Source organism: Mustela erminea, chromosome 4, assembly GCF_009829155.1.
Source record: "Mustela erminea isolate mMusErm1 chromosome 4, mMusErm1.Pri, whole genome shotgun sequence".
Lineage (NCBI taxonomy): Eukaryota > Metazoa > Chordata > Mammalia > Carnivora > Mustelidae > Mustela > Mustela erminea.
Genome location: NC_045617.1, coordinates 75,832,232 through 75,854,377, shown reverse-complemented (window position 1 = coordinate 75,854,377; position 22,146 = coordinate 75,832,232). Strand labels below are relative to the sequence as shown.

General features: G+C 40.8%; 1 protein-coding gene across 4 annotated transcripts in view; it reads left to right on the top strand.

Moving 5' to 3' along the window:
• Positions 1–22,146, top strand: part of NKAIN2 (sodium/potassium transporting ATPase interacting 2) — a 998,970-nt gene that overhangs the window by 964,069 nt on the left and 12,755 nt on the right. For all 4 annotated transcript variants that reach the window (XM_032339650.1, XM_032339651.1, XM_032339653.1 and 1 more), the window contains one exon: positions 6,145–6,205. In XM_032339650.1, coding sequence (XP_032195541.1) covers positions 6,145–6,205 — 61 coding nt within the window. The remainder of the gene's footprint in view (positions 1–6,144; positions 6,206–22,146) is intronic.

Here is a 22,146-nt window from a genome sequence, read left to right as displayed (position 1 = left end):
TCCCCATCATCCAGCTCTGTGTCATCTTCCACTGATTGTCTTTTTTCACTCAGTTTGAGATCCTCTTTATTAGCATGTTGAGTACTTCAAATCAAAATATGGACATTTGGGATATGATGTTTTGAGACTCTAGGTCTTTCTTAAACTTCCTGTATTAGCTGGGATCTTCTGATACTGCTTTGGCAGGGGAAGGATGCACACTCATTACTGCCCAGTGGGATAGAAGTCCGGGTTCTCCATTCAACCTTCTTTGAAACCAAAGTAGGGAAGGGCCTCTCATTAAGGCAGGAACCAGTGGAAACTCCTGCTCCCCACGTGGCCTTCACTGATCTCTATGGCTGGGAGGGGTATCAGTGCCTTGTTACTGCTCCCAGATTACTTTGTCCGACACCATGGAGGCAGAGGATTACCTTCCGTACTGCTGAGCATTAGTGAAAATCCTGATTTTCCACTCGATCTCCCCGACATTCCCTGAGGGGGGTTTTTCAGGGGAGGTATACCTCCTTACTACAGAGTGAGGCTAAAATTCTAGATTCCCCTTGTGGTCGCTACCTGATATTAGGGAAAGGTCTTCCTCCTTCCTGACAGGAAAGCAAGTTTAGCTTTCTGCCTGACTTCTCAGACACTCCAGCATGGTGATGGGAGGAGTCGGCCCTCCACTCTTTGCGCCTGTGGCTGAGGAAAGGGATACAGATTTTTCTGTGGTGTTGACTAAAGAAGAGCTATTATTGTCTTAAAATTTTGTCTTACTAGGCTGTCCCTTTCCTGGTCCTTTGGCTTTTTTTAGGGTTTTTAGATGTGTGCGTGTTGGGATTTCTGAGTTGTGAATTTCTTCAGCTCCAGGTCTGCTATATATAAAAAGAAAGAAATATAGGAAACTCATTCTCATGTTTTTCCTTGGCTCTTAAGATTCCTGGCCAGTCTACATTCTTTCCACTTTTCGGAATCTTCCTATGTTCATTATACATAAAACGTCCTGGTTTTTTCAATTGTAGTTATTGGGAGAGTTAGGGACAACTGTGTGTACTCCAACTTCCTGGAAAGAGAAATCCAGAAGATAGTGTATTAAACACTAAGGTTGTTACATTTTCAATTACTACAATTGAATCTTTTTAAATACTTACCAAAGGCTTTGGTTTCCTCTTATCTATTAGCTTCTAAGTGAGTTTCTGGGACATGCAATCATAATTTGGTTTGCAGATACAAAAAAGAATTTTAATCTGATTAGTTATAGAGAGAAAATATGATTTCCTTTCAGCAAGTAATGATATCAAGATGATATGAATTCCCTATCAGGTGAATTAGAAATGAACAAATCATATTAGATGTATGAAGATGATAAGATGAATTAAAAAAAAGATTTAGGCGTAGCTCTGCTTTGAATGTCAAAGACTAAAACAACTGGAATATTTCATTTTTTAAAAATAAGTGGACAGTTGTATGTTTGCCTAATATAACACCAGTTGTATCTTTCATCATTATTCTAGTTATCTTTAAATTAAGAAAATAAAACATTTTTATTTTAACTCCATGTACTTGGATCTGCTTTGACAACATGGATCACTCTTCTCTAACCTGTGCACCATTATTGTCTTCCCATTGCCCAAAGTCCTCTAAACCAGGCTGCTTACTCCTCCCTAAGCATAATCCACATCTTCCAGAGATTTCCTGAGTTCTGCTTGAAAGACATCCTCGCCTTTCTTCTCATTATTCCCTCTCAAAGCACTCCCATCTCTCAAGATCTTGTCTCCAAAATGCCAACCCTGCAAGCGATACTGGGAATTGATTGCCTGTTCTTGGGGGACACCATACTTTAATTCAGTCTTAAAGGATAAGTTAGAGTTACTTAGAGGTGCCAGAGTGAGTAGGGATGGCAGGGACATGCATAGGCTTTGTTGGCAGAGTGGGTTAATGAATTAAAGAACAGAATGAAACCACCTCATGTAGATTGGCAGACTACCAACAGCTTACTTACTACTGGCACCAAGTCCAAGACTAGGAGTAGTGAAAAATGAGGCTGGGAGGTAGCTTAGGATCACATTAGGAAGGATTTGTATTCCATGAAAATTTTTCTACTTTATGAGTAGAAGATGAGGTGCTTCTTTCTCTTTTTTTAAGGTTAAGCATACCCTTTTAATCTTTTTGAGGTGCTTGAAGTTTAAAAATTTTTTATTTAAATTCAATTTAGTTAATATGTACCGTATTATTAGTTTCAAGGGTAGAGTTCAGCAATTCATCAGTTGCATAGAACACCCAGTGCTCATTTCATCAAGTGCCCCCCTTAATGCCCACCACCCAGTGACCCCATTCCCCACCCACCTCCCCTCCAGCAACCCTCAGTTTGTTTCCTAGAGTTCAGAGTCTCTTATGATTTGCACCCCTCTCTGTTTTCATCTTCTTTTGTTTTTTCCTTCCCTTCTCCTATGTTCATCTGTTTTGTTTCTTAATTCCACATTTGAGTGAAATCATGTGTTGTTTGTCTTTCTCTGATTAACTTATTTCAGTTAGCATAATACCCTCTAGTTCCATCCACATTATTGCAAATGGCAAGATTTCGTTCTTCTTGATGGCTCAGTAATTCTTCCTTACATGTGTGACATGTATGTATGTTTGTGTGTATGTATGTATGCATGTGTGTATATATATTATATGTAATATATATATGTCACATCACCTTTATCCATGAAGATGAGGTGCTTCTTAAGTGTATTGTGTAGAAAATGACATAGTTAGATTTGCAATTTAATACCTACCCAAGGCCTTCCAGTCATAGCCCTAATCTGCCTTCCCAGCTTCTATTTCCATTGCTCTAGTATGGGATCCCCAAATTCTCAGATCCAACTACAGGCTCTTCTCTGAACAAAACCCACACCTCTCCCATTTGATAAACATACTCCAGAAAAGCAAGATCCATCATCTCTCCCACACAAAAATACATATGACATTCTTCCAATGGTGGTTGTGGGAATTAATGAGCTAATGCATGAAAATATGCAGTTTACTGTTTGTCACTAAGTACACATTCAATCATCTCCCTTCCTCTTAACACTTACCTTAATCTACCTCACATTATAATTATATGCATATACCAGCCACAGGACTGCACATTCCTCCAAGATAGGACTGCATCTAAAACAGTAGCTCTAACTTGGGGAAATTTCGTCCTTTAAGGGACATGTGGCAGTGTCTGCAGACATTTGTGATTGTCTCAGTTGTCAACCGGATTGATTGTAGGCTGTTACGGCTTAAGCATCCTATAATTCACAACAAACCCTACAAGAAAGTATTATCCAACCCAGATGTCAAGGGTGCCAAGGTTGAGAATCTCTGGCTTAGTTTGTCTTTGCAGCCCACGTAGCAATTATAGGAGTTGCACATTATAAGAAGCATTCAGAGTTGTTACGAATGATTTGAAGCCTCTTTCTGTAGGTAAACTTTATAAATTGCTATGAAGTAAAAATTAAATTATAAATTTCTGTGGTATAGGAAAAGTGTAAGATAACAAAGGCTTATGAGTCTTGATTAATTTGGGGGAAACTAATTTCCATTTGTATTTAGAGGTGACCAATTTAAACGCTAAAGTTCTCTTAATCAGCAAGCTTTTGTAATGAAATGCAGCAGGATTTACTTTTATATCAAAGGAGCTCCCCTGATAGTTAAAGAATGCAACCGAACACAATTAAAAGATCACTGGTAAGCAGAATACAGTGCCTGGCTGCATTCTGGGAGACTAGTACACTTAATAATCCAGGATCTAGTGACACTTTAATGAGAAGTTTAAATTTATTGGCCCTGAATCTCAGAATTTATCAAGGCTCTCTACCTAGACTTTCATTTAGAAGTAATGAAGTGATGAGTGAAAATCAAAAGAAAAGTTTGTGACTGGGAAAAGGTTGCTTCATAGATAATTCAAGTAGTAAGTATTTAAAACTGAAAAGAAGAGATAAATTATTGATAAATGGAGAGCATTTAGCCAAGGATGGTCAGGACTTCCAGCGGAGGAAGGAAAGGAGCTGCAAAGGCAGTACCCAGGGGATTTAACCAAAGCCACAGCCTCTTTAACTAGCCACAGTCAGATGCAAACACTAGTGACAGAGTACCCAGGGACCAACTCGCTCCATGATTAGAGCATTTCATGGATCCTGGTGGATCAAAGATTAAGAAGTGTTAGTATTGCGTATTTTTCCAGTACCTATGAAAATTTCAAATTACTATGTCATTTTGTTTGGTTAAACAAAACCTTAGCTTAAGCCAAATCTCTAATACCACCTTGTTCTCTAAACATAAGCCTGTAAAAACAACAATCCTGATGATTCTATCCTATGAGGAAAGAGTTCTTACTACCACTTTTTTATTGCCCATAGCAACATATAATTTAAAGAGAAAAATGCTGATTTGATGATTTTTCTAAGATATGCTTTTTGGTTTTTGTTTTTTTTTTAAAGAAAACTAACTTAATATATTAGTGGTTTCTTATGTAGCTCTCCATTACATGTACTGCTTTGGAAACTACATTCAAGGGGTGCAAAAGGACAGGAATTCAAATTCCCACTCAACCAGAATGTAGAAACAAAAGCCCTTGAAAATTATTTTGCAGGGGTCTTCTTCCTCATCCATTCCTCCCCCAAGCAGGGTCACCACTGTTTTATCCCAAGCTGGTTCTCTTCGGAGGAGAGCTAGAATCTGCCAGAATATGCTTTTCTCCCTCAAATCCAATAGTATGGATTTTCTAAAGTTTCTCTTTTAACTGGACCCTCTTTGTCTCCAGACAATACTACAACAATCCTGATGATTCTATCCTATGAGGAAAGAGTTCTTACTACCACTTTTTTATTGCCCATAGCAACATATAATTTAAAGAGAAAAATGCTGATTTGATGATTTTTCTAAGATATGTTTTTTGGTTTTTGTTGTTTTTTTTAAAGAAAACTAACTTAATATATTAATTAATATATTAATAATATATTAATATAACATATATTAATATATTAATAATATATTAACTACGCTCATTAAATACCTATCAGCGTACCCTCTGGCTTAAAGTGTTCCACTCACATCTTCCAGAGAGATCTCTGTCAGCTAATGAAAAACAACTTCATTAGGCTTCTCACAGCATCTCCTTCTTGTCCTACCTTAGCTTCCTGCTGGAAGACTGCAGGATTTCCTGATGTTCCCTTCCCCAGCCAAATAGTGTCCCAACTATTGACATATATGGTCAGTTCTCATCCAGATCAATGCCTTTCTGAAATGTCATTGAGAATAATCTTCATCACTGTTCCATCCTTTAAGGATTCCCCCAAGCAAGAATATTTTGGGAAAATGTGCCACTATCTGGAAATTATATAAGTTTTCATATTTTCCCCAGCACTCACAATTTCACTAAATAAATATTACAATGATATGAAGAAATACAAAATCACTCCATCTGAGGGGCTAGATATCAAGGAACTTCGCTGTGCTCCTTAATAATTTCAGTGAGCAAGGACTTCTCCGACCATAGGGACCTTTGTGCAGAATGTTTCACAAAGGATGATGTGATGTGTGCCATCCCAAATCCAACACATAGTGACAGGTCTTAGCTACAGGTATCCAGCGCATTGCTTCTCTGTAACATGTCATCCTAATCATGTTTCATATGCTCTGGTTCCTGGTACAGGTCTAAATAAGGGCTTTTCTTACTTATAAAGCATCCATGCAGCATACCACAAAATCTTAATATTTATCCCTCAAAACATTTTTCTAATAGTCGGTGAGAGTCCAATTTTAGGATCTAAGGCTCTTGGCTAACGAAAGTTAATTAGAAGTTAATTAGCACAAGTGCAAATGTTATTCCATTAATAAATGACCATAACTTTTTCTCCTGTACCTAAAATCACTTGTTTTAGATTGCCTGGCAGTTAACAAATCTTACACATAAATGCAGCTCAGAGAAAAAGGAGCGATGTACAGATTTACAAGGAAGATAGACATCACTTGAATCAAGAATCCACAACGAAGTCAAGATTCAGTATGAGGGGCCATCATTTTGGAGCACTGTATCTAGCTAGTCACCAACTGCCTGCCTTTGGAAAGCCACTCCCCCAGGGAGGTCCAGTCCCGCTGCCTTTGCCTCCTATCTAAAGCATCTTTGTTTTGTTTCAGCTGGCAGGGTTCATCTACGCCTGTTATGTTGTGAAATGTATAACTGAAGAAGAGGACAGCTGTAAGTATTAAAGCCCTATTCTGTTTCTTTCAAGTTCAAAGCATCTCCTTTACTACCTCCTACCTAGCCTTCCTACTTCTCAGACAATATCCTCCAACACATCTTTGGAATAGGGAATAAGCCTTTTGTATCCATCGGACTAAAGTGTTTTCAGAAAAGATCCAGCATATTGAAAAAATGGAGAAGCACCCATTTTGAAAACATGTTACTTTCATTTCATTAAAGGTATTTTTTAAAGAAATGTTTCTTTTATAACAATTCTAGTAGAGAATAAAGAGGGGAAATTGAAGATGGAAATAGTTTCTAAGTGTGGTTAATTTGACTGCTTTCTTTTTATAAACCCTTATTGAGTATTGATACCTAATAAGTTTCACCCAGGACTAAAATTCTCAGCAATCAACAATTTGGAATAGTTCCTAAAATTTTCAAGAACTGACTTCAGATTAATTCAAGAAATGTGTTTTCAGGAAACCAAATGTTCATATTTCCTTTTTGTTCTTACAATTTGATGCAAATAGCTGTAACTCTCTGTCAGAGTCTCAGCATTGAGGTCTATTGGTTAATCCAGGGTTTAGATGTCAATACCCTCTTCCAAGCCTCCAAGTGGTTCCATTGTGTTTGAATCTTCTAAACATGGTAGATGGAAGGTTTCACTCCTTCCTGGCCCCGCTAAGGATCTGAAATGGGAGGACTGGAAAAATATTTCTATGCCCATGGTACTATCATGGATAGTTGCCTAGGCAGCTATATTTACTCTGAGGAAAAAATTAGAGTTGGGCATCTTTTTTCTTTTTTCTGGTTTCCAAAAATATTCTTAATGACTGGATTTCAAGACAAAGAATGAGATCTATTGCTCTGCAAAGGAAAATTTGAGGAAAAATTCCAAAGAGAAATATGTGTTTCTTCTTCACTTTCCAATCATACTAGAAAGGAGGAAGCAGTATCAGGTGATTAATTTAGAGGAGGTACTTTTTCAATCACAGTAATACATGATGTAAAATCTGGAATACACAGCACATAGTTTGTTATTTTGTGTGTTAAAAGAAATGATGGTCCTGTCACTAAAAACAGCATCTGTGTAACACTCTTCAGTATGTCAAGTGTGTCAAGTGTTATGTCAGGCTTTGGAAATTTTAAGATTAGTAATACACAAGCTTTTACCTCTAGGAATTTGCCATCTAGTAGGGAAAAACAAACATGTGAACATGTAAGTATAACAAAACTCTGTAGAGTGTATATTGTGGAGAGATGAGACAGGGACGAGGAATGGTTTCATTGAGAAAGACACTCTTGAGTGTGAACTTCAAAGATGAATAGATATTGTTGGGTCACTGATAAGAGTAAGGTGATCTGAGGCAAAAGATGATAAAGTACCACGACACATCATAGCCTGCCATGCCAAGGGCAGAGTTGCCAGATTAATATGACTGAGTTGTATCTGTATTTCCAGAGAAGATCAGAAAAGAGAGCATGAGGGAGACAGTAGACAAACAGTCATGCCAGAGTAAGGACTTTGGACTTCATTTTGCATAGCATGACGGCAAATCGACTGGCAGGTAGTTTATGAAAAAAGAATAATATAATCAGGAATGTGGTTTAGAAAAATCACCTTGGTATCAACATGAAAGAAAGTCTTTGATGAGGGACAAGATGAGGGAAAGGGAGTCTAGTTAGGACCTCATGAAAATGACAGATATGAGATGATGAAGGTCTGGACAGCTCTGTATTAGAGATGGAACAGCTAGATCTGGTAAGAAGCATGCTAAAAGGTAGTAGTTCCTTGGTGATGGATGCATACTATGTAAGAGAAGGACTGACAGATTCCTGGGTTTCTGGTAAGAACGAATGGATAAATGGAAATATCATTTGAGGAAAGTAGAATGGGGATGTGACAACTGGTTCTGTTTAGACAGGTCGAGACTGAGATGCCTAATGAATGCACATGAGAAGATATCTCACAAGCATTTGTCTTATGCACAAAAGCTTATTCAAAGATTAGGGAGGGTAATAGATGTATGCATTTTAAAATATATGGACTCCACAACCTATGTGAGTTCATTCAAATATTATCATTTTGTGTCTTTGTGCCAACCCCTTGGTGAAGGGCAAGTCCAAATTTCATATGGGAATTAAGCTTTCCTTAAACTATAATGTTTGATTTCATTTTACAATGATATCAGTGCATTTTCATCTTCAGAAAATATTGACATGCAAAACCTCCTGGACAGATAATCAGTATCTCTCCAGAAGAGTACCTCCCAAAGGGATCCCAGAAATGCCAGTTCCATAAGATATACTGCTCAGAAAGATTCCAAAGCCAAGTAAGTTTGATACTAAAAATGTAGGATGTACATTTACATATTAACAACTCTGAGGGCTTTGTGGTAAAGTATGTTTGATTTTTCCTAATCTACAATGTTGTTTGAACCATACTACTTGGGTGAGGCCAGATGCAAATCAAAGCAAGAAACTAGAAAGATTTCTACAGTTTTATAATTCTCACAGTTCCCCAGGAAGAACACAGCACACCATACAAGGCCATTGGGAAGGGTCATGAAGCAGAGAGAGAGGGCAGAACTGTTGGCCAAGCACCTTTATTGTGATTTCCTCAGAAAGGTCTAGGCAAGGCAGCATAAACAGGTTTAGGGTTGGCTAGCTAAGTTGGAACCCTTGTTCACCGTGACTATGCGAGGAGATGGTCTGGGGACACCTAAATTCTCCAGATGTTTTAAGCAAGCCAGGGTTGACTTGGGAATAACCAGTGGTTATTTTGTAGATGTGAAAGCATTAAGTTACATAAACCAGAAGTATAGTTAATATCCTGACATTTGAACACAGAACACTTCTTCGTAAGAAATCCTGATATTCCAGAGAATTAGAAGACTGAGGAACTCAGTTTAGGAAATTCCAACCTCTATCAAGTTTTGGCCAAAGCAATGTAAATCCAAGAGGATATGAAGTCACAAACATCTTTTGGAAGGTTAGGTTTCTATTTCAAGCATCTAATAAACTATTTTCCAAAAAACTCCAAAAAATAGTGCTTATATCATTATGTGTATTTTAACCATGGCCCCTTACCTGCCTTTATTAATACAAGTCCCAAGTAGACTCCTCATAAACAAGTTTTTCAATTTTAATCTTTTTGCTCAGTGGTTTACGTGAACTACTCGTCTATTTGTATACCCAAAAAGACTGATCCTTACCTTAGATATTTGTGGGACCCTTAAGAAGCCCAGAGGAGATGCTCATTTGGGCCAGTTCTGTGTCCAGCTAGTTCATTTACTGTAGTCCTTTACAAACAGGAGTAAATTGTGAGTATTCGTTGAACATGATGTTTTGGATTGATAGTTCCCTTGTATTTTTGCTTCCATTATCTGTCTGTATGATCACCTGCAGACACTGCCTAAATCCTCAGGTTGTAAATTTCTGTCTAATTTTTGGTAATCATATTCTAGAGAAAAATCTTTTGATCTCTTAAAAGCATTCTGGCTTAGCAAAAAAGAATAAATGCTCTCAGAAAGTAAGGCCTGAAGTATAGGAGAAGTTTATTGTATGTGTAAACAGAGAAGGGGCTCGGGACATGTCCATTCTTACCTGTTGTGGATCTGCAACGGAACATTCAGTTAGCAGCGGACTGTCAGGAGGCCGTGCTAGCCACCTGCTTGCCAAATTGGACAAGTTTTCACTCCTAAGAGCCTCATGAAGAACAGAGGACAGTTTTAGTTCTGTAACTTTGCTGAAAACAGGCAGTAGAGCAAGAGATAAGGACCCAATTTTGGAAACTGGAAAACTAAAGTATTCTTGACGTCAATACAGAGCTGACCAGCTATATGTTCCATTTTGATATTCAGGTCTTAGTCGCCAGGGGAGCCGGGGAGCTGTAGGACCAGAAGCCTCCAAGGAAACCATGGATAGGGTTTAGGTTCCAGAAGCAAACTCTGCCACTTCACTGCATGAAATAGCCATCCGTCATCAGTGAGCTAGAGGGAGTTAGACCGTAGGCACACCAAATGCCTGAGAATTTGTTTCCTTATTTCTCCTTTTAAACAGGATCTCATTTACTTTTGTGAAGCCCAGCTCAACAGATAGGTAGAGAGATGAGAGATAAATAGGTAAGATCGGTAGATATGCTTTAGTACAAAGGTGTTTTGGTTTCCAGTGAAAAAGCCTGGACCTTGAAGTTTACATCTCCGGCCCTTCAGTTCTGGAAGCCAGAGGCACACACAGCCTGACAGGCCGGCAGCGGGCAAACGCACAGGACAGCACTGCCATCTGCTGTGCCTTCCTGGAGACAGCGACAGCCCTGGGAGCAGAGCTGCTTTCTGGGAGCAGGAAGACGGGCGTGGGGGGGGGCACTCTGCACCACCACCACAACCCCCTACACCCCACCCCCGTATAGTAGTCGACTAGGGCTGCAATAATAAAATACCACAGACTGGGCGGCATAGACAACACAAATTTATTTTCTCACAGTCCTTGAGGCTAGAAGTCCAAGATCAAATTATTGGCAGGTTTGCTTTAAGCCTCTGTCCTGGCTTCTCACTCTGTCCTCACAGGACCTTCTCTCTGTGTGGACACACCCCTGGCGTCTGTTCCTCTTTTTCTTCTATTTTTTTTAGATTTTTATTTATTTATTTGAGAGAGAGAGAGAGAGCATGTATGCAAACATGGAGGAGGGACAGAGGAAAAAGCAGAGTCCCCGATGAGTGGGAAATTCCAACAGGGGACTCAATCCCTGGACCCTGGGATTATGACCTGAGCCAGAGGCAGGCATTTAACCCACTGAGCCACCCAGGTGACCTGTCTCTTCTTCTTGTGAGGACACCAGTCCTACTGGATTAGGGCCCCACCCATATGGCCTCATTTAAAATTAATTGCCTTGGGGCACCTGGGTAGCTCAGTGGGTTAAAGCCTCTGCTTTCAGCTCAGGTCATGATCCCAGCATCCTGGGATCAAGTCCCACATTGGGCTCTCTGCTCAGCAGGGAGCCTGCTTCCTCCTCTCTCTGCCTGCCTCTCTGCCTACTTGTGATCTCTGTCTGTCAAATAAATAAATAAAATCTTTAAAAAAATAAAATAAAATAAATTGCCTCTTTTAAAGGCCCTACCAAATACAATCCTACTGGGAGGGGTAAGCCTTTAACATATAAATGGGGGGACAGATTTCAGATCCAACATTCCATATCAACACACACACACACACACACACACACACCATGTGGCTCCCAGACCTTTGACCGTCCCTCTGGGGCATAGACTGAGGCAAGCAGTGGCCCCGCAGCCCATCAAACACATGTGGGTAAAAGGCTTCGGGCTGTACTAGTTCCCACCTCCCTGGTTCCATGCTTTCTAAGGAGTTCCCAGTCAGCACCCCAAGCCTTGGCATGGGGTGATCTCCCTTCAGATGAGAAGCTCCTCGCCAGAAAAAAACCTGGGAGCCTGCTCTGGAGGGTGTGCCTTGACACTTGAACCCTATTCAAGTGAGGAAACCATTGCCACATACTTTTATATATTTGTTCATGAAAAGGCAGTGATATTTCTTAGGAGGAAAGACTTTCTCCAGGAGAGCGGGCGACCCTTGCTGCACTGTCTTTGTGACGAGGCTCTTCCCTGTATCTTCTGTTGCCAACCACGCTGTGTTTTCCTTATGACCTCCAGCCCTTTCTATTCTCCCCTACATGTTCTCTTTTACAATATTCTGTGAAAAGAAATGAAATGTTCTGAGATTCTCAGTCTGGGATGCCTTTTATGATCTGTGTAGCTCCTCTCTCACCTAATCCCTAGCTCTCCTGCACCACAGTTGGATGTCCACTTACAGGGATAGAACGAAAACCTTCCCTCTCAGCCTCGTTAGCACTGTGAGATGTGACAATTAAAAGGAAGACATGCAGCCATGGAAAATAGCACCAATCCAGAATAGAAAAAAAAAAAAAATATGATTTCTCAATTTTTATTTTATTTTCTCATAAAACTTTTATTTAATAGTTCAACTAAAAGAAACATCAGTCCTCTAGAAAACGGATCCATTTCTCTTAAGTAATCACTATCTTTTCAAAAAGAGATTCACATATTTTCAAGTGTTACTAAATATTCAAATCACTCCTAGAAAGATACAGAATGTCATTAAAAACTAATATCCTGGGCACCTGGGTGGCTCAGTGGGTTAAGGCGCTGCCTTCGGCTCAGGTCATGATCTCAGGGTCCTGGGATCGAGCCCCACATCGGGCTCTCTGCTCAGCAGGGAGCCTGCTTCCTTCTCTCTCTGCCTGCCTCTCTGCCTACTTGTGATCTCTCTCTGTCAAATAAATAAATAAAATCTTTGAAAAAAATATAATAATAATATCCTAAAGGGACCTATTTTGAAAAAAATATTGAAAAATGAATTCCCGATGTTTAAACTTATAGATACACACAAGCACAAACCCACCAACCACGCAGAAATGCATAAAAACCTGTCCTGAATTCTCTAAATTCAAGCGGCCTTGGGATAAAAGTCACAATCGATTTATAGAAACGTTCATTTGAAAAGCAAACCACAGGAAATTATTCACTTCTCTGAGGCTAATAATTTTCTGTTATTTTTGTTTGATTTTTCTTCTAAAGGCTGCTGGCCTACACTTGTGTGTATTGAACTCCATTCTGTATGTTTTGATCATTTTTCCAGTTTGTCAGGATCACTGAGTTTGAAGGCAGTTCTTTGAACGCAATCACACACACTCCCACTTTGGGGGGAGGCAGAAGTGGCAGCAGGGAGGAGTCCTACCCTTATAAAAAAATATTTGTTTCTTCCTGTTTATAAAGAAATGTGAGTTGATTGCAGAACATATAGAAAAGACAAACATCACACACACACACACACACACACACACACACAAAATTAGAATGACCCCACAACTTGAAATTCTGTTTCTCCATTAACATTTCAGTGTATTATATGGCTCCTAGTCTTCCTTCCTTCTTCCCTCCTTTCCTTCTCCTCCCCTCCCTCCCCTCCCCCTCCCTCCCTCCCTCCCTCCCTCCTCCCTTCCCTCCCCCCTCCCTCCCTTCCCCCTCCTCCCTCCCCTCCTCCCTCCCTTCCCCCCTCCCTCCCCTCCCTTCCCTCCTCCCTCCCATCTTCCTTCCTCCCTTCCCTCCTCCCTCCCTCTCTCCCTCCTCTCCTCCCTTCCTTCCTCCCTCCCTCCCTCCCTCCTCCCTCCCTTCCCCCCTCCCTCCCTTTCCTCCTCCCTCCCTCCCCTCCTCCCTCCCCCCTCCCTCCCTCCCTCCCCCCCTCCCTCCCTTCCCTCCTCCCTCCCTCTCTCCCTCCTCTCCTCCCTTCCTTCCTCCCTCCCTCCTCCCTCCCTCCCCTCCTCCCTCCCCCCCTCTCTCCCTCCCCTCCTCCCTTCCTTCCCCCCTCCCTCCCTCTCCTCCTCCCTCCCTCCCCTCCTCCATCCCCCCTCCCTCCCTCCCCTCCTCCCTCCCCCCCTCCCCCCCCTTTCCTCCCCCCTCCCTCCCTTTCCTCCTCTTTCCCTCCCCTCCTCCCTCCCTCCCTCCCCTCCTCCCTCCCATCTTCCCTCCCTCCCTTCCTATTGTCTGTCTATCTGTCATCTATGGATTATCTTTCTTTCTTCCCTTTCCTTTCCTTCCTCCGTATCTGGTAGTTAGGGTCATACTATACAGTCTGTTGGGTAATCTAAGCTTGCTTTCTTGTTATTTATAAATCACTCTTCAAACTTAACCTAAGGAGTAGACAATCACCTGTTCAAAAAGGGTGCCGAGTTCTTGGGTATCAGATTGGCAGAGTTAAGATAATGTTGTGTCTGTTTTACTTTTGGTGTATCATACTCAAGCAATCAAATGAGAGAATAATCTATTGTTAGTATGGCACTGTTTTAATGTCTTTTTAAAACATTTCTTTTGTGATTTTCAAGGTGACTGAGTGAAATAATCTTGTCCACGTCTGCTAGCCTCCCACAAAACCCAAACTTGCCATTTCTTTCCCCATTTCCGGATAGAATCACATATTATGAAAGCCTAGAGCCCCAAATTTCTAATGTCTACCTATGCTGTATAGAATCATAGGAAGGCCAGGGTAAAAGGCATCACCTTGCTCCTTCCTCAACCCCCCAAAACCACAGAAGCTCGGCTTCTATTTAATTTTACAACTTTTACAAGTTTCTGCTTAAGATTTCTTTTGGACTAGGAACACTGCAGATTTTAAAATGATGGAAAACTGTTGTCTACCACTTTTTTAACACCTTAATTTTGTCAACCCATAAAGATTAGATGACTTGCTCAAGGTCACTAAGCTTATTCCTGAACTTGTGACACCAGTGCCGTACATATGGACTCCCTCAGGATCAGGAATATTAGCCATTGCCCCTCTGGGGCCACACCCGTCTTGACCACTGCTGTATCCTCACCATCTAGCATGTCTCCAACCCAGAGCAGGACTCAATAAGATCTGGGAAATAAATGAATGAACCAATCAGCTCTCCTCAAACACTTCTTGGACTATCTGGAAACTGGTAAGGAATGTGGCATCTCCTTAGACCCCAGTTTATTCTAAGTAAATGAATTATCAATTATAATAAAGCACTTCTGTCATTTTCTAAGCAAATGACGGAAAAGGATGGGATGGAGACTTGCCACCATATGTAAAAAGGAAAGACTGAATAAATGATCGACACCCAAAATGAATGTTGACATAGGCCTATGCCTCCCGTCAATCACATGCAAGATTCTATCAGTGGCAACAGCATTCCCTACCAGTGAAATACAGTTTTAACATTACATTGTCTTCCCCGTTAGCTGCTAGTACTGGTCTCTTTTTTCAGCCTTCTGTTAAATTCCTCCCTCTTGTGATCACGGAAGGGAAAATAGATGAGCTTTATTTTTAACTTCAGATATTTAGGTGAAATTTGTGTCTCATTCCTCAAAGGTCACTTCTTATTTTCCCCTTTTTCTCACAATGCCTCCCCCATTGTATCATACTGCTTTCCATTTATGCCCACACATGTACGTGCACGCACACATGCACACCATAATCATCATTACAAGAATTTCATGTCCCCGAGTCAAAAATGCAGGGGAAGAAAACTGATTTGTTCCCTGTCCTCTGTTGGTTCAGAAGGACCAGGGCCTTGTTTCTAATGAATCACGTTGAGGTAATAATATTCAGACCAGCACAAAGGAGGACCCTTTCCTGGGGTGTAATAAAGGAAGTATTTTATGCACAAGATATGTCTGCCTAGAAGAACTGAACTTATCCAATATGCTTCAGGTTGTCTTAATCAGCCTCAATGGAAAAGAAAGCCAGAGAATGAATGGAAGGAGAAGTGGTGACATTGTAACAGAAACAATTAAAAGAAAAACCTTCCCCTCTGATTATCCTGCTTCATCCTGCAATTCTGCAGTACCCAGGCCACCTGTAATGGACTCACATCATCTCTCTGGACTCGCATCGATAATGACATGACAAAGAAGGCAGCTAAGGGGCAGGAAAATAGCATGCTTTTAGCACCATAGTGTAGTAGATACACAGGCCAACAAAATAAAGTTCCCAAGATCCCATAGTCGTATCTTCGAAAGAACAAACGAGAGCAAGACAAAGAGCCGGCTCAGGACACCGAGCGCTAAAAGCCCTCCAGAGCTGAGCGGTGCTGGTCAAGAAGGCTCGAGATTCCGCGCGTGTCTTTTGATAAATGGTGCTGGCAGGTGCCCACTTCATTATGTGCAGTTGCGCTTCCGCTGGGGAAGTGGCTTCTAATAGAGACAGAGGGCTGGGCTTCGCGATCTCCTTCCAAACAGCAGGAGGATGAAAACCAATGTGTCTCTAAGGATGGTCACCAGGTGTGCAGGAGGAAAACCTCTGAGCACAGCAGCCTTCCACGTAGCCTCTGGACGAGTGCCTTGTAAATAAGCGAGCAGAGGGCAAACCCGCAGTCCTGCGTGACATTTAAATGAGGATACTTTAGCAGCCACGACGACTCCATGAGGATTGGCTGCCGTTGTGTGGCAGGAAGTGGGGGAGAAACAAACTTAAAGCTCGCAGGAGGTGAGGTTTGTTTAAATAATAGAAAGTAATTAGACTGAAGACAAAAATCAGTGATGGCATTTTATAATTACAATTAATTTAAAGGTTAATTTCCTTTGGTGCTAAAATCTTATTTAAAACATTTACCAGGAAAGGAAATTAGGATGTTGCTATCAAGAGGCATAGAGTGCTTCTGGGAATCCATGCCTATTATCACTTGAAAATTAGGTTAGGCCCAAAGTGGGAATTTCAATTCATTTTTGTGTATAACGGATGGTGGTCAGGCTCGGAGTCGGTGAGGTTAACTGGGGCAGGCAGTGCAAGATTTGCATTTTTCTGTTTGTTTGTTTATGGGATTAATTGCAAATGTTTCCAACAAAGGAGCCTAGTTTATACATGAACAATCCTGACGGGAAAAGAAAATTGGATATGGATTGCTTGTTCCCTTTGTAACTAATGAAGTTGATGTTAAGGAATTCCCGAAAGCGGAAAAGCCAAGGGAAGCGCAGGGTGACATCCATGCACCTTCGTCTAGGAAGTGAATGGAATCCGGGGACAGTGTTTCTGTTGGCTCCAAACCTGCCAATCCTGTTCCCTTCTCCCAGTTCCCAATTTTCTTTTCATCACCCTGTTTCTCAACTGGATATTATCATGTCTCAGGTTCCAACTGCTGTGTGTGTGTATGTGTGTAAATATATAAATGTAAAATACGCATATACCTCATATACCCTACAGAATATACACAAGCTATTCAGCAGTTCATCTCCCTGGGAACTTGCTTAGTAAAATCAATGCATAACAGGAGTAACAGTCAGAGAAAAATAACTTCTTTGCAATAATTTTTCCCCATTCACTATGCCTGGGTAGATTTGCTCATTTTAAATATTTCATTGCTATCATTGGTCTGTAAAACCATCCAAGAATTATGGAACTGTGCAGAATCTTAGAGCTATAAGCAATATTAGCAATCGCCTACTTTAATCCCCTCATTTTACAGTTGAGGAAAGGGATACTTGAATTGACTTTCTCTAAGTTAAACAGTCATTTAGAGGCAGAACTGGGAATAGAACCTAAGTCTTCCGATTTAAATATGTTTTCCACATCACTTCTCTGAGATAATCAAGATAGATTCTTTCAACGCATATTTATCAATAACCACTCTGTGGGAGGCTGTGTGTTATCACGAGAGGTGTGGGGGGGAACCAAGCAGGTACCACCTTTACCTTCATGGTGCTTAGAGTCAAGGGTGCATTTCACACAAAGAACAACTGTAACTCATAGTGAGAATTCAGGCACGGCGAGGAGGTGTGGTGGGAATGCACCCCAGCGTGTCTCATCCGAATGAGAAGACTAGCAAATTCTTCCCTCAAGAGATGACATTTTGGCTGAAATCTAAAGGAGATGTCAGAGGGGTATGTAGAATTTAACAAAAATAGGTGTGCCTTTGTTAAAGAGGACTACTTTCTACTACAATCCTTATCGACCAAATGTACACCACAATTCACACAGGAATCATCTGAAGTGTTTTTAATGAGCTCGATAGAGCAAATCTCGTTTCAGCTTTCACAAACATCAATAAAAATATAAGAATAACTACTGGACATTCTCTTTCCTTAAATTGCTACTGTCCTTCTAAAGAGAGGATTAATTTCCGCTCCAGAGTTTTGTGATTATCCTTTCTGGAGAATGCAAAAGGACGCAAATATTATGTTAGCAAGGATTATAAGGCAAGGCATGCATGTTTTTAAAAAATTTTCTTCAATATGCTTGCATACATAAATGGGCCCACCCCCTAATTAAAACCTCTGTATTTAAATGGGCCTTGCATTCTAAGTACACCCTGGATGTCAGCGGGGAAGACATGCCCAACCATGTCTGGCTCGCCCACCGATAGCTTGTAATAACGGTTCTCTCCGAGTTTAACTCAAAGGCATGTCATATCTACTGGAAAGCAAGTCTGAGAGGGAAGAACGAAACAGATCGGTGAATCCGGTCCATCCAAATGGTGTGGATCAAAATGAGACCAGGTACCTTGAAGCTGAAGTTTGCTCAGTTATCTCAGCCCATTCCGTACGCTTCTTCACATCTATTGAAGGCATTAAACGTGACTGGATACATAATTTTCTGACTCCAGCTTTACAATTTCTTGACCTCCTCAGCACTTACCACTCTTGTTACCACTCACTTCATCTACCCCTTAATTTCCTTTCTCAAAGAGGCTAATTTGGGTCATCTTCACTGTGGAGAAAAGAGACTTCTCCAAAATTAAAAATTCTCTGCCTGACTGTTAAGTTCTGTTTTTTTGTTTGTTTTCCCCTTCCACTTTGTTCCTCTATCTTCCTCCTCGAAAACCTTCCCTTCATCCTTATGTAGGAATTTCACTCCACAGGAAACTTTGTTTTTCTCATTCTCGGAATCATTCCGCTTGTCATCTCTGTTCAGTATAGTCATGCGATGATGCCCCCACCGGCCCCCTGCACTTGAATCATGCTTGGATTTTCAACAGCCACACTTGATGAGGCTCAGGCTCACTTTCTCCACTGCTAATCCTGGGTTGCTGCACATCGCTGGAGAAAGTCTCTAAACATGGCTGGATGCTCTCTCCTGCTCAATGACGCTTTCACTTCCTCCCGTGGACTCTCCTCAGGACCTGTTTCAAACCTAGGCATGGGTTCTGAACCTAAGCTAGTACTCAAACCAAGAAAATTAAGGCTATCAAACATGAAAACCTTCCATTTTTTTCTCCCAGAACCTGAAAAACTCTCTATCCTGGAAATTATCCTTTTGTCTCTTTGCAACCCTACCTAAATCTGAGAGGAACAGTTGCAGCTTTTTTCTTCCTGAGTAATCCTTCACCAAACACTGAGCTCATCCTCTTTGCCTGATCCAGAAGGATAAGCTTTCAGGCTCTTCATTCTGGCGCACGCCACGGGATAGTTCCTTTGGCCTATCTACAGGTCGAAACCTCAGAGAACACAAACAAGGCTGGTCCCAGCCTGTCTCTGGCCTTTTAAATAACATACGAGGTGATTTCCCAAGAAAAATAAAATAGAAAATAAAAAAATAAATACTTGAAGTTTGAAAACTCAGTTCCATATAGATTCCCCGCCCCCCTTTTTTTCGAAATTATGTCACACAAGATATTCTTGTTGCTTGTGAGACCACAGTTAACCAACAGAGTGGTCAGTTGAAGGGTTTCCATAGACCTACCTCAGCTCTCCTCAGCTTCTGCTGATGACCCAATACTATGTCATTCCACACAATAACTCTTGGAAATTATAATATACAGTTCTCATCCTCTCAGTAAAGAAACTAAATATGCATTTTAAATTATTTTCTTCATGGGGCACCTGCATGGCTCAGTTGGTTAAGCAGGTCATGATCCCGGTGCTGGGATCGAGCCCCACATCGGGCTCCCTCCTCAGTGGAGAGCCTGCTTCTTCCTCTCCCTCTGCCTGCCTCTCTGCCTACTTGCACTCCCTATTTCTCTGTTAAATAAATAAAATTTTTAAAAAAATTATTTTCTTCGCATAATTCCCCTTCAAAAAAGATAAGATCCTAAATCTGTCCATGGTGTATCTTTAAGAGGCATGCATCTAAATATAGCATATGACACTTGATTCTGTCAATGACCCTATGAAGTTGGAATTATTTCATTATCCCCACTTTAGGGAGGACAAAAGTCAGGCTCAGAGTAGCTGTGACCTTGTGGGTACAATGCTGGTAAGAAGTGAAGGTACAACCTGAGCCAGGTCTTCTGACTCCAAAGCCCTCAATCCTTACCCTACTTCACTGTTCCTTGTGATGTATCCAGGGGTGACTTACACTATTGGAGAATTGTTTGATAGTATCATCCTGGTGTCCCCAGAAAACCAGCATGTGTTTCTTCAAATCTCCCAAAGGTACTACATTCCCTCAATCCAGGCAGAAATAGGCAAGAGCAGAAAGACAGAATACTTTGTCATGTGGAACTTATATTTTATTTTTCATTTAGTTTTTAAAACCAAAAGCTTTACATGGTTGCTCAGGCTATTTCAAACTAAAGAAATATTTCTTCTGCTATGATACCATCGTAGTGATTGCTTTTCGCTTTCATTTTTTGGCATACGTAATTGCATTTGGAACGGAGTGTAAAATATTGAAGATCTGGTTCTAATACAACTAAGAGAGAAACATGAAAATAAGACCCTGAGAAAAAAACATCTGCTGAGCAAGGTTAGGAAGTGAAGTATCTGTACTGATTTAGCTCCTAAGTCTCATTTCATTCAGTGTGGGCTCTGCCTGTCAGAAGCCCTCTCTATTATAAGAGTCATTTTAGTGACCTTAAAGCAGCAATGGGGTAAAGTATCCCTACAAAGGATTGTTTCCCTAATCAGAAAAAGAAAAAAAAAAAGTTAACTCAGCGTCCACTCAGGGATTTTAGCCCAGACCGAACCCCTCAGGTTCACACAATAAGCTGAATTGCTGCTACCAAGCAAGTCTGTGTGGGAGAAAGGTGGTTCTTTTGAATTTGGCCTACGGTTGGTTATGCTCTAAATTTCTTTTGTGCCACTGGAGATAAGTACCCTTGAAATTCTCACCTGCAGAGATAATGGATATACACTCTGTTGTCATAGGCCCACACAAATTCTTTAATGTCTTTCAAAGAGTTCTCCTCAATATTTAGGCTGTTTTCTGTGATCTGCCTTTTAAAATTCCCCTCACGGTCTTTTCCAGCCCTGTCTCCAAAAGGGAGTATGTTGACTAGTGGCTTTGCCATTAATGGCCAGGGTACCATTTTAAATTGCAATACCTCACTACGAACATGTACTTTAAAAAGGCAATTTTCAGTTTACCGCACACGGTGTTCATCATTGAGAGGTTTAAATAAATAGGGAGCTCACAACAGGGAATATATTTTAGCAAGGAATATGTATTCAAAAAGCATTCTTCTCTCACTTGATAATTTTTAAGTTCCACTATTATTAATGTTATTAAATCATAGGTATTAAACTGATATGGCACTTTACTAATTTAAAATCATTGGGTTTCCATGGGTCTCTATAGGTCAGTAGATATAAATACACCCATGTTGCAGGTGGAAAAACTAAGGCAAAGAGAAGGTGTAACAGTTGCAAAGAAAATGATAACATTCCTGAGTTATCTTCAGAGGACCAAAGGCAAATCCCTCCAATGAGGCAAACATTAAACGAGTATAACTTTTGTTTTATTTTGTCACCTTCTGTCCTGCTAGGATGGTATAAACTGGCCAGAAAGAGAATCATGATTTCCCTACCAATTACCAACATTTACAGCACTCATCAGGATTCATGGAAGAATGACTGTCTCACTGGAGTCACTTTGAGGCCAAGAATGTCTTAGCTTCTCTTCCTCTACTCCTCTAGGCCAAAGAGATTACTGCAGTGGTTTCTTCCCACTGGCATTCGAAGCTTTCTTTTATCTCACAGGATCCAGTCAACAATTAACATTCTAGATCTTCTAGAAAGGGTCTTCCCTTTATTATCATTGAAGGTCTTAAGGTGGAAAGAGTGAAAACAGTTGAATTTCACCTAAGAATTTTACCAACATCTTCCATACTCCAATGATTACCTAATTTTCTTAAAAGGCTAACAGGTCTAGAGTTTTCACTCAGTAAAGATGGTCTTCCAGGAGCCAAGACACTGTTCTGGGTTCTGGGCTACTGTAGCAAATAACAAGAAACAGTAAATTTCACCCAGCTTACATTACAGCAATGGAATCAACAAAACAAGTAGATTGCAATGTCAGATGGCAGTTGATATGTTCCAATGAAGCCCAATAAAGTTGAACCAGAAGAAACTAATCTCTAAAAATCCCAGCATGTTCCAACTGGCCTTGCAGCAGTCAAAGTTATGTTTCCCTTTTTACAGGGATATCCTGGCCCTTGCCACTTGAATATGCCACTTGTCACT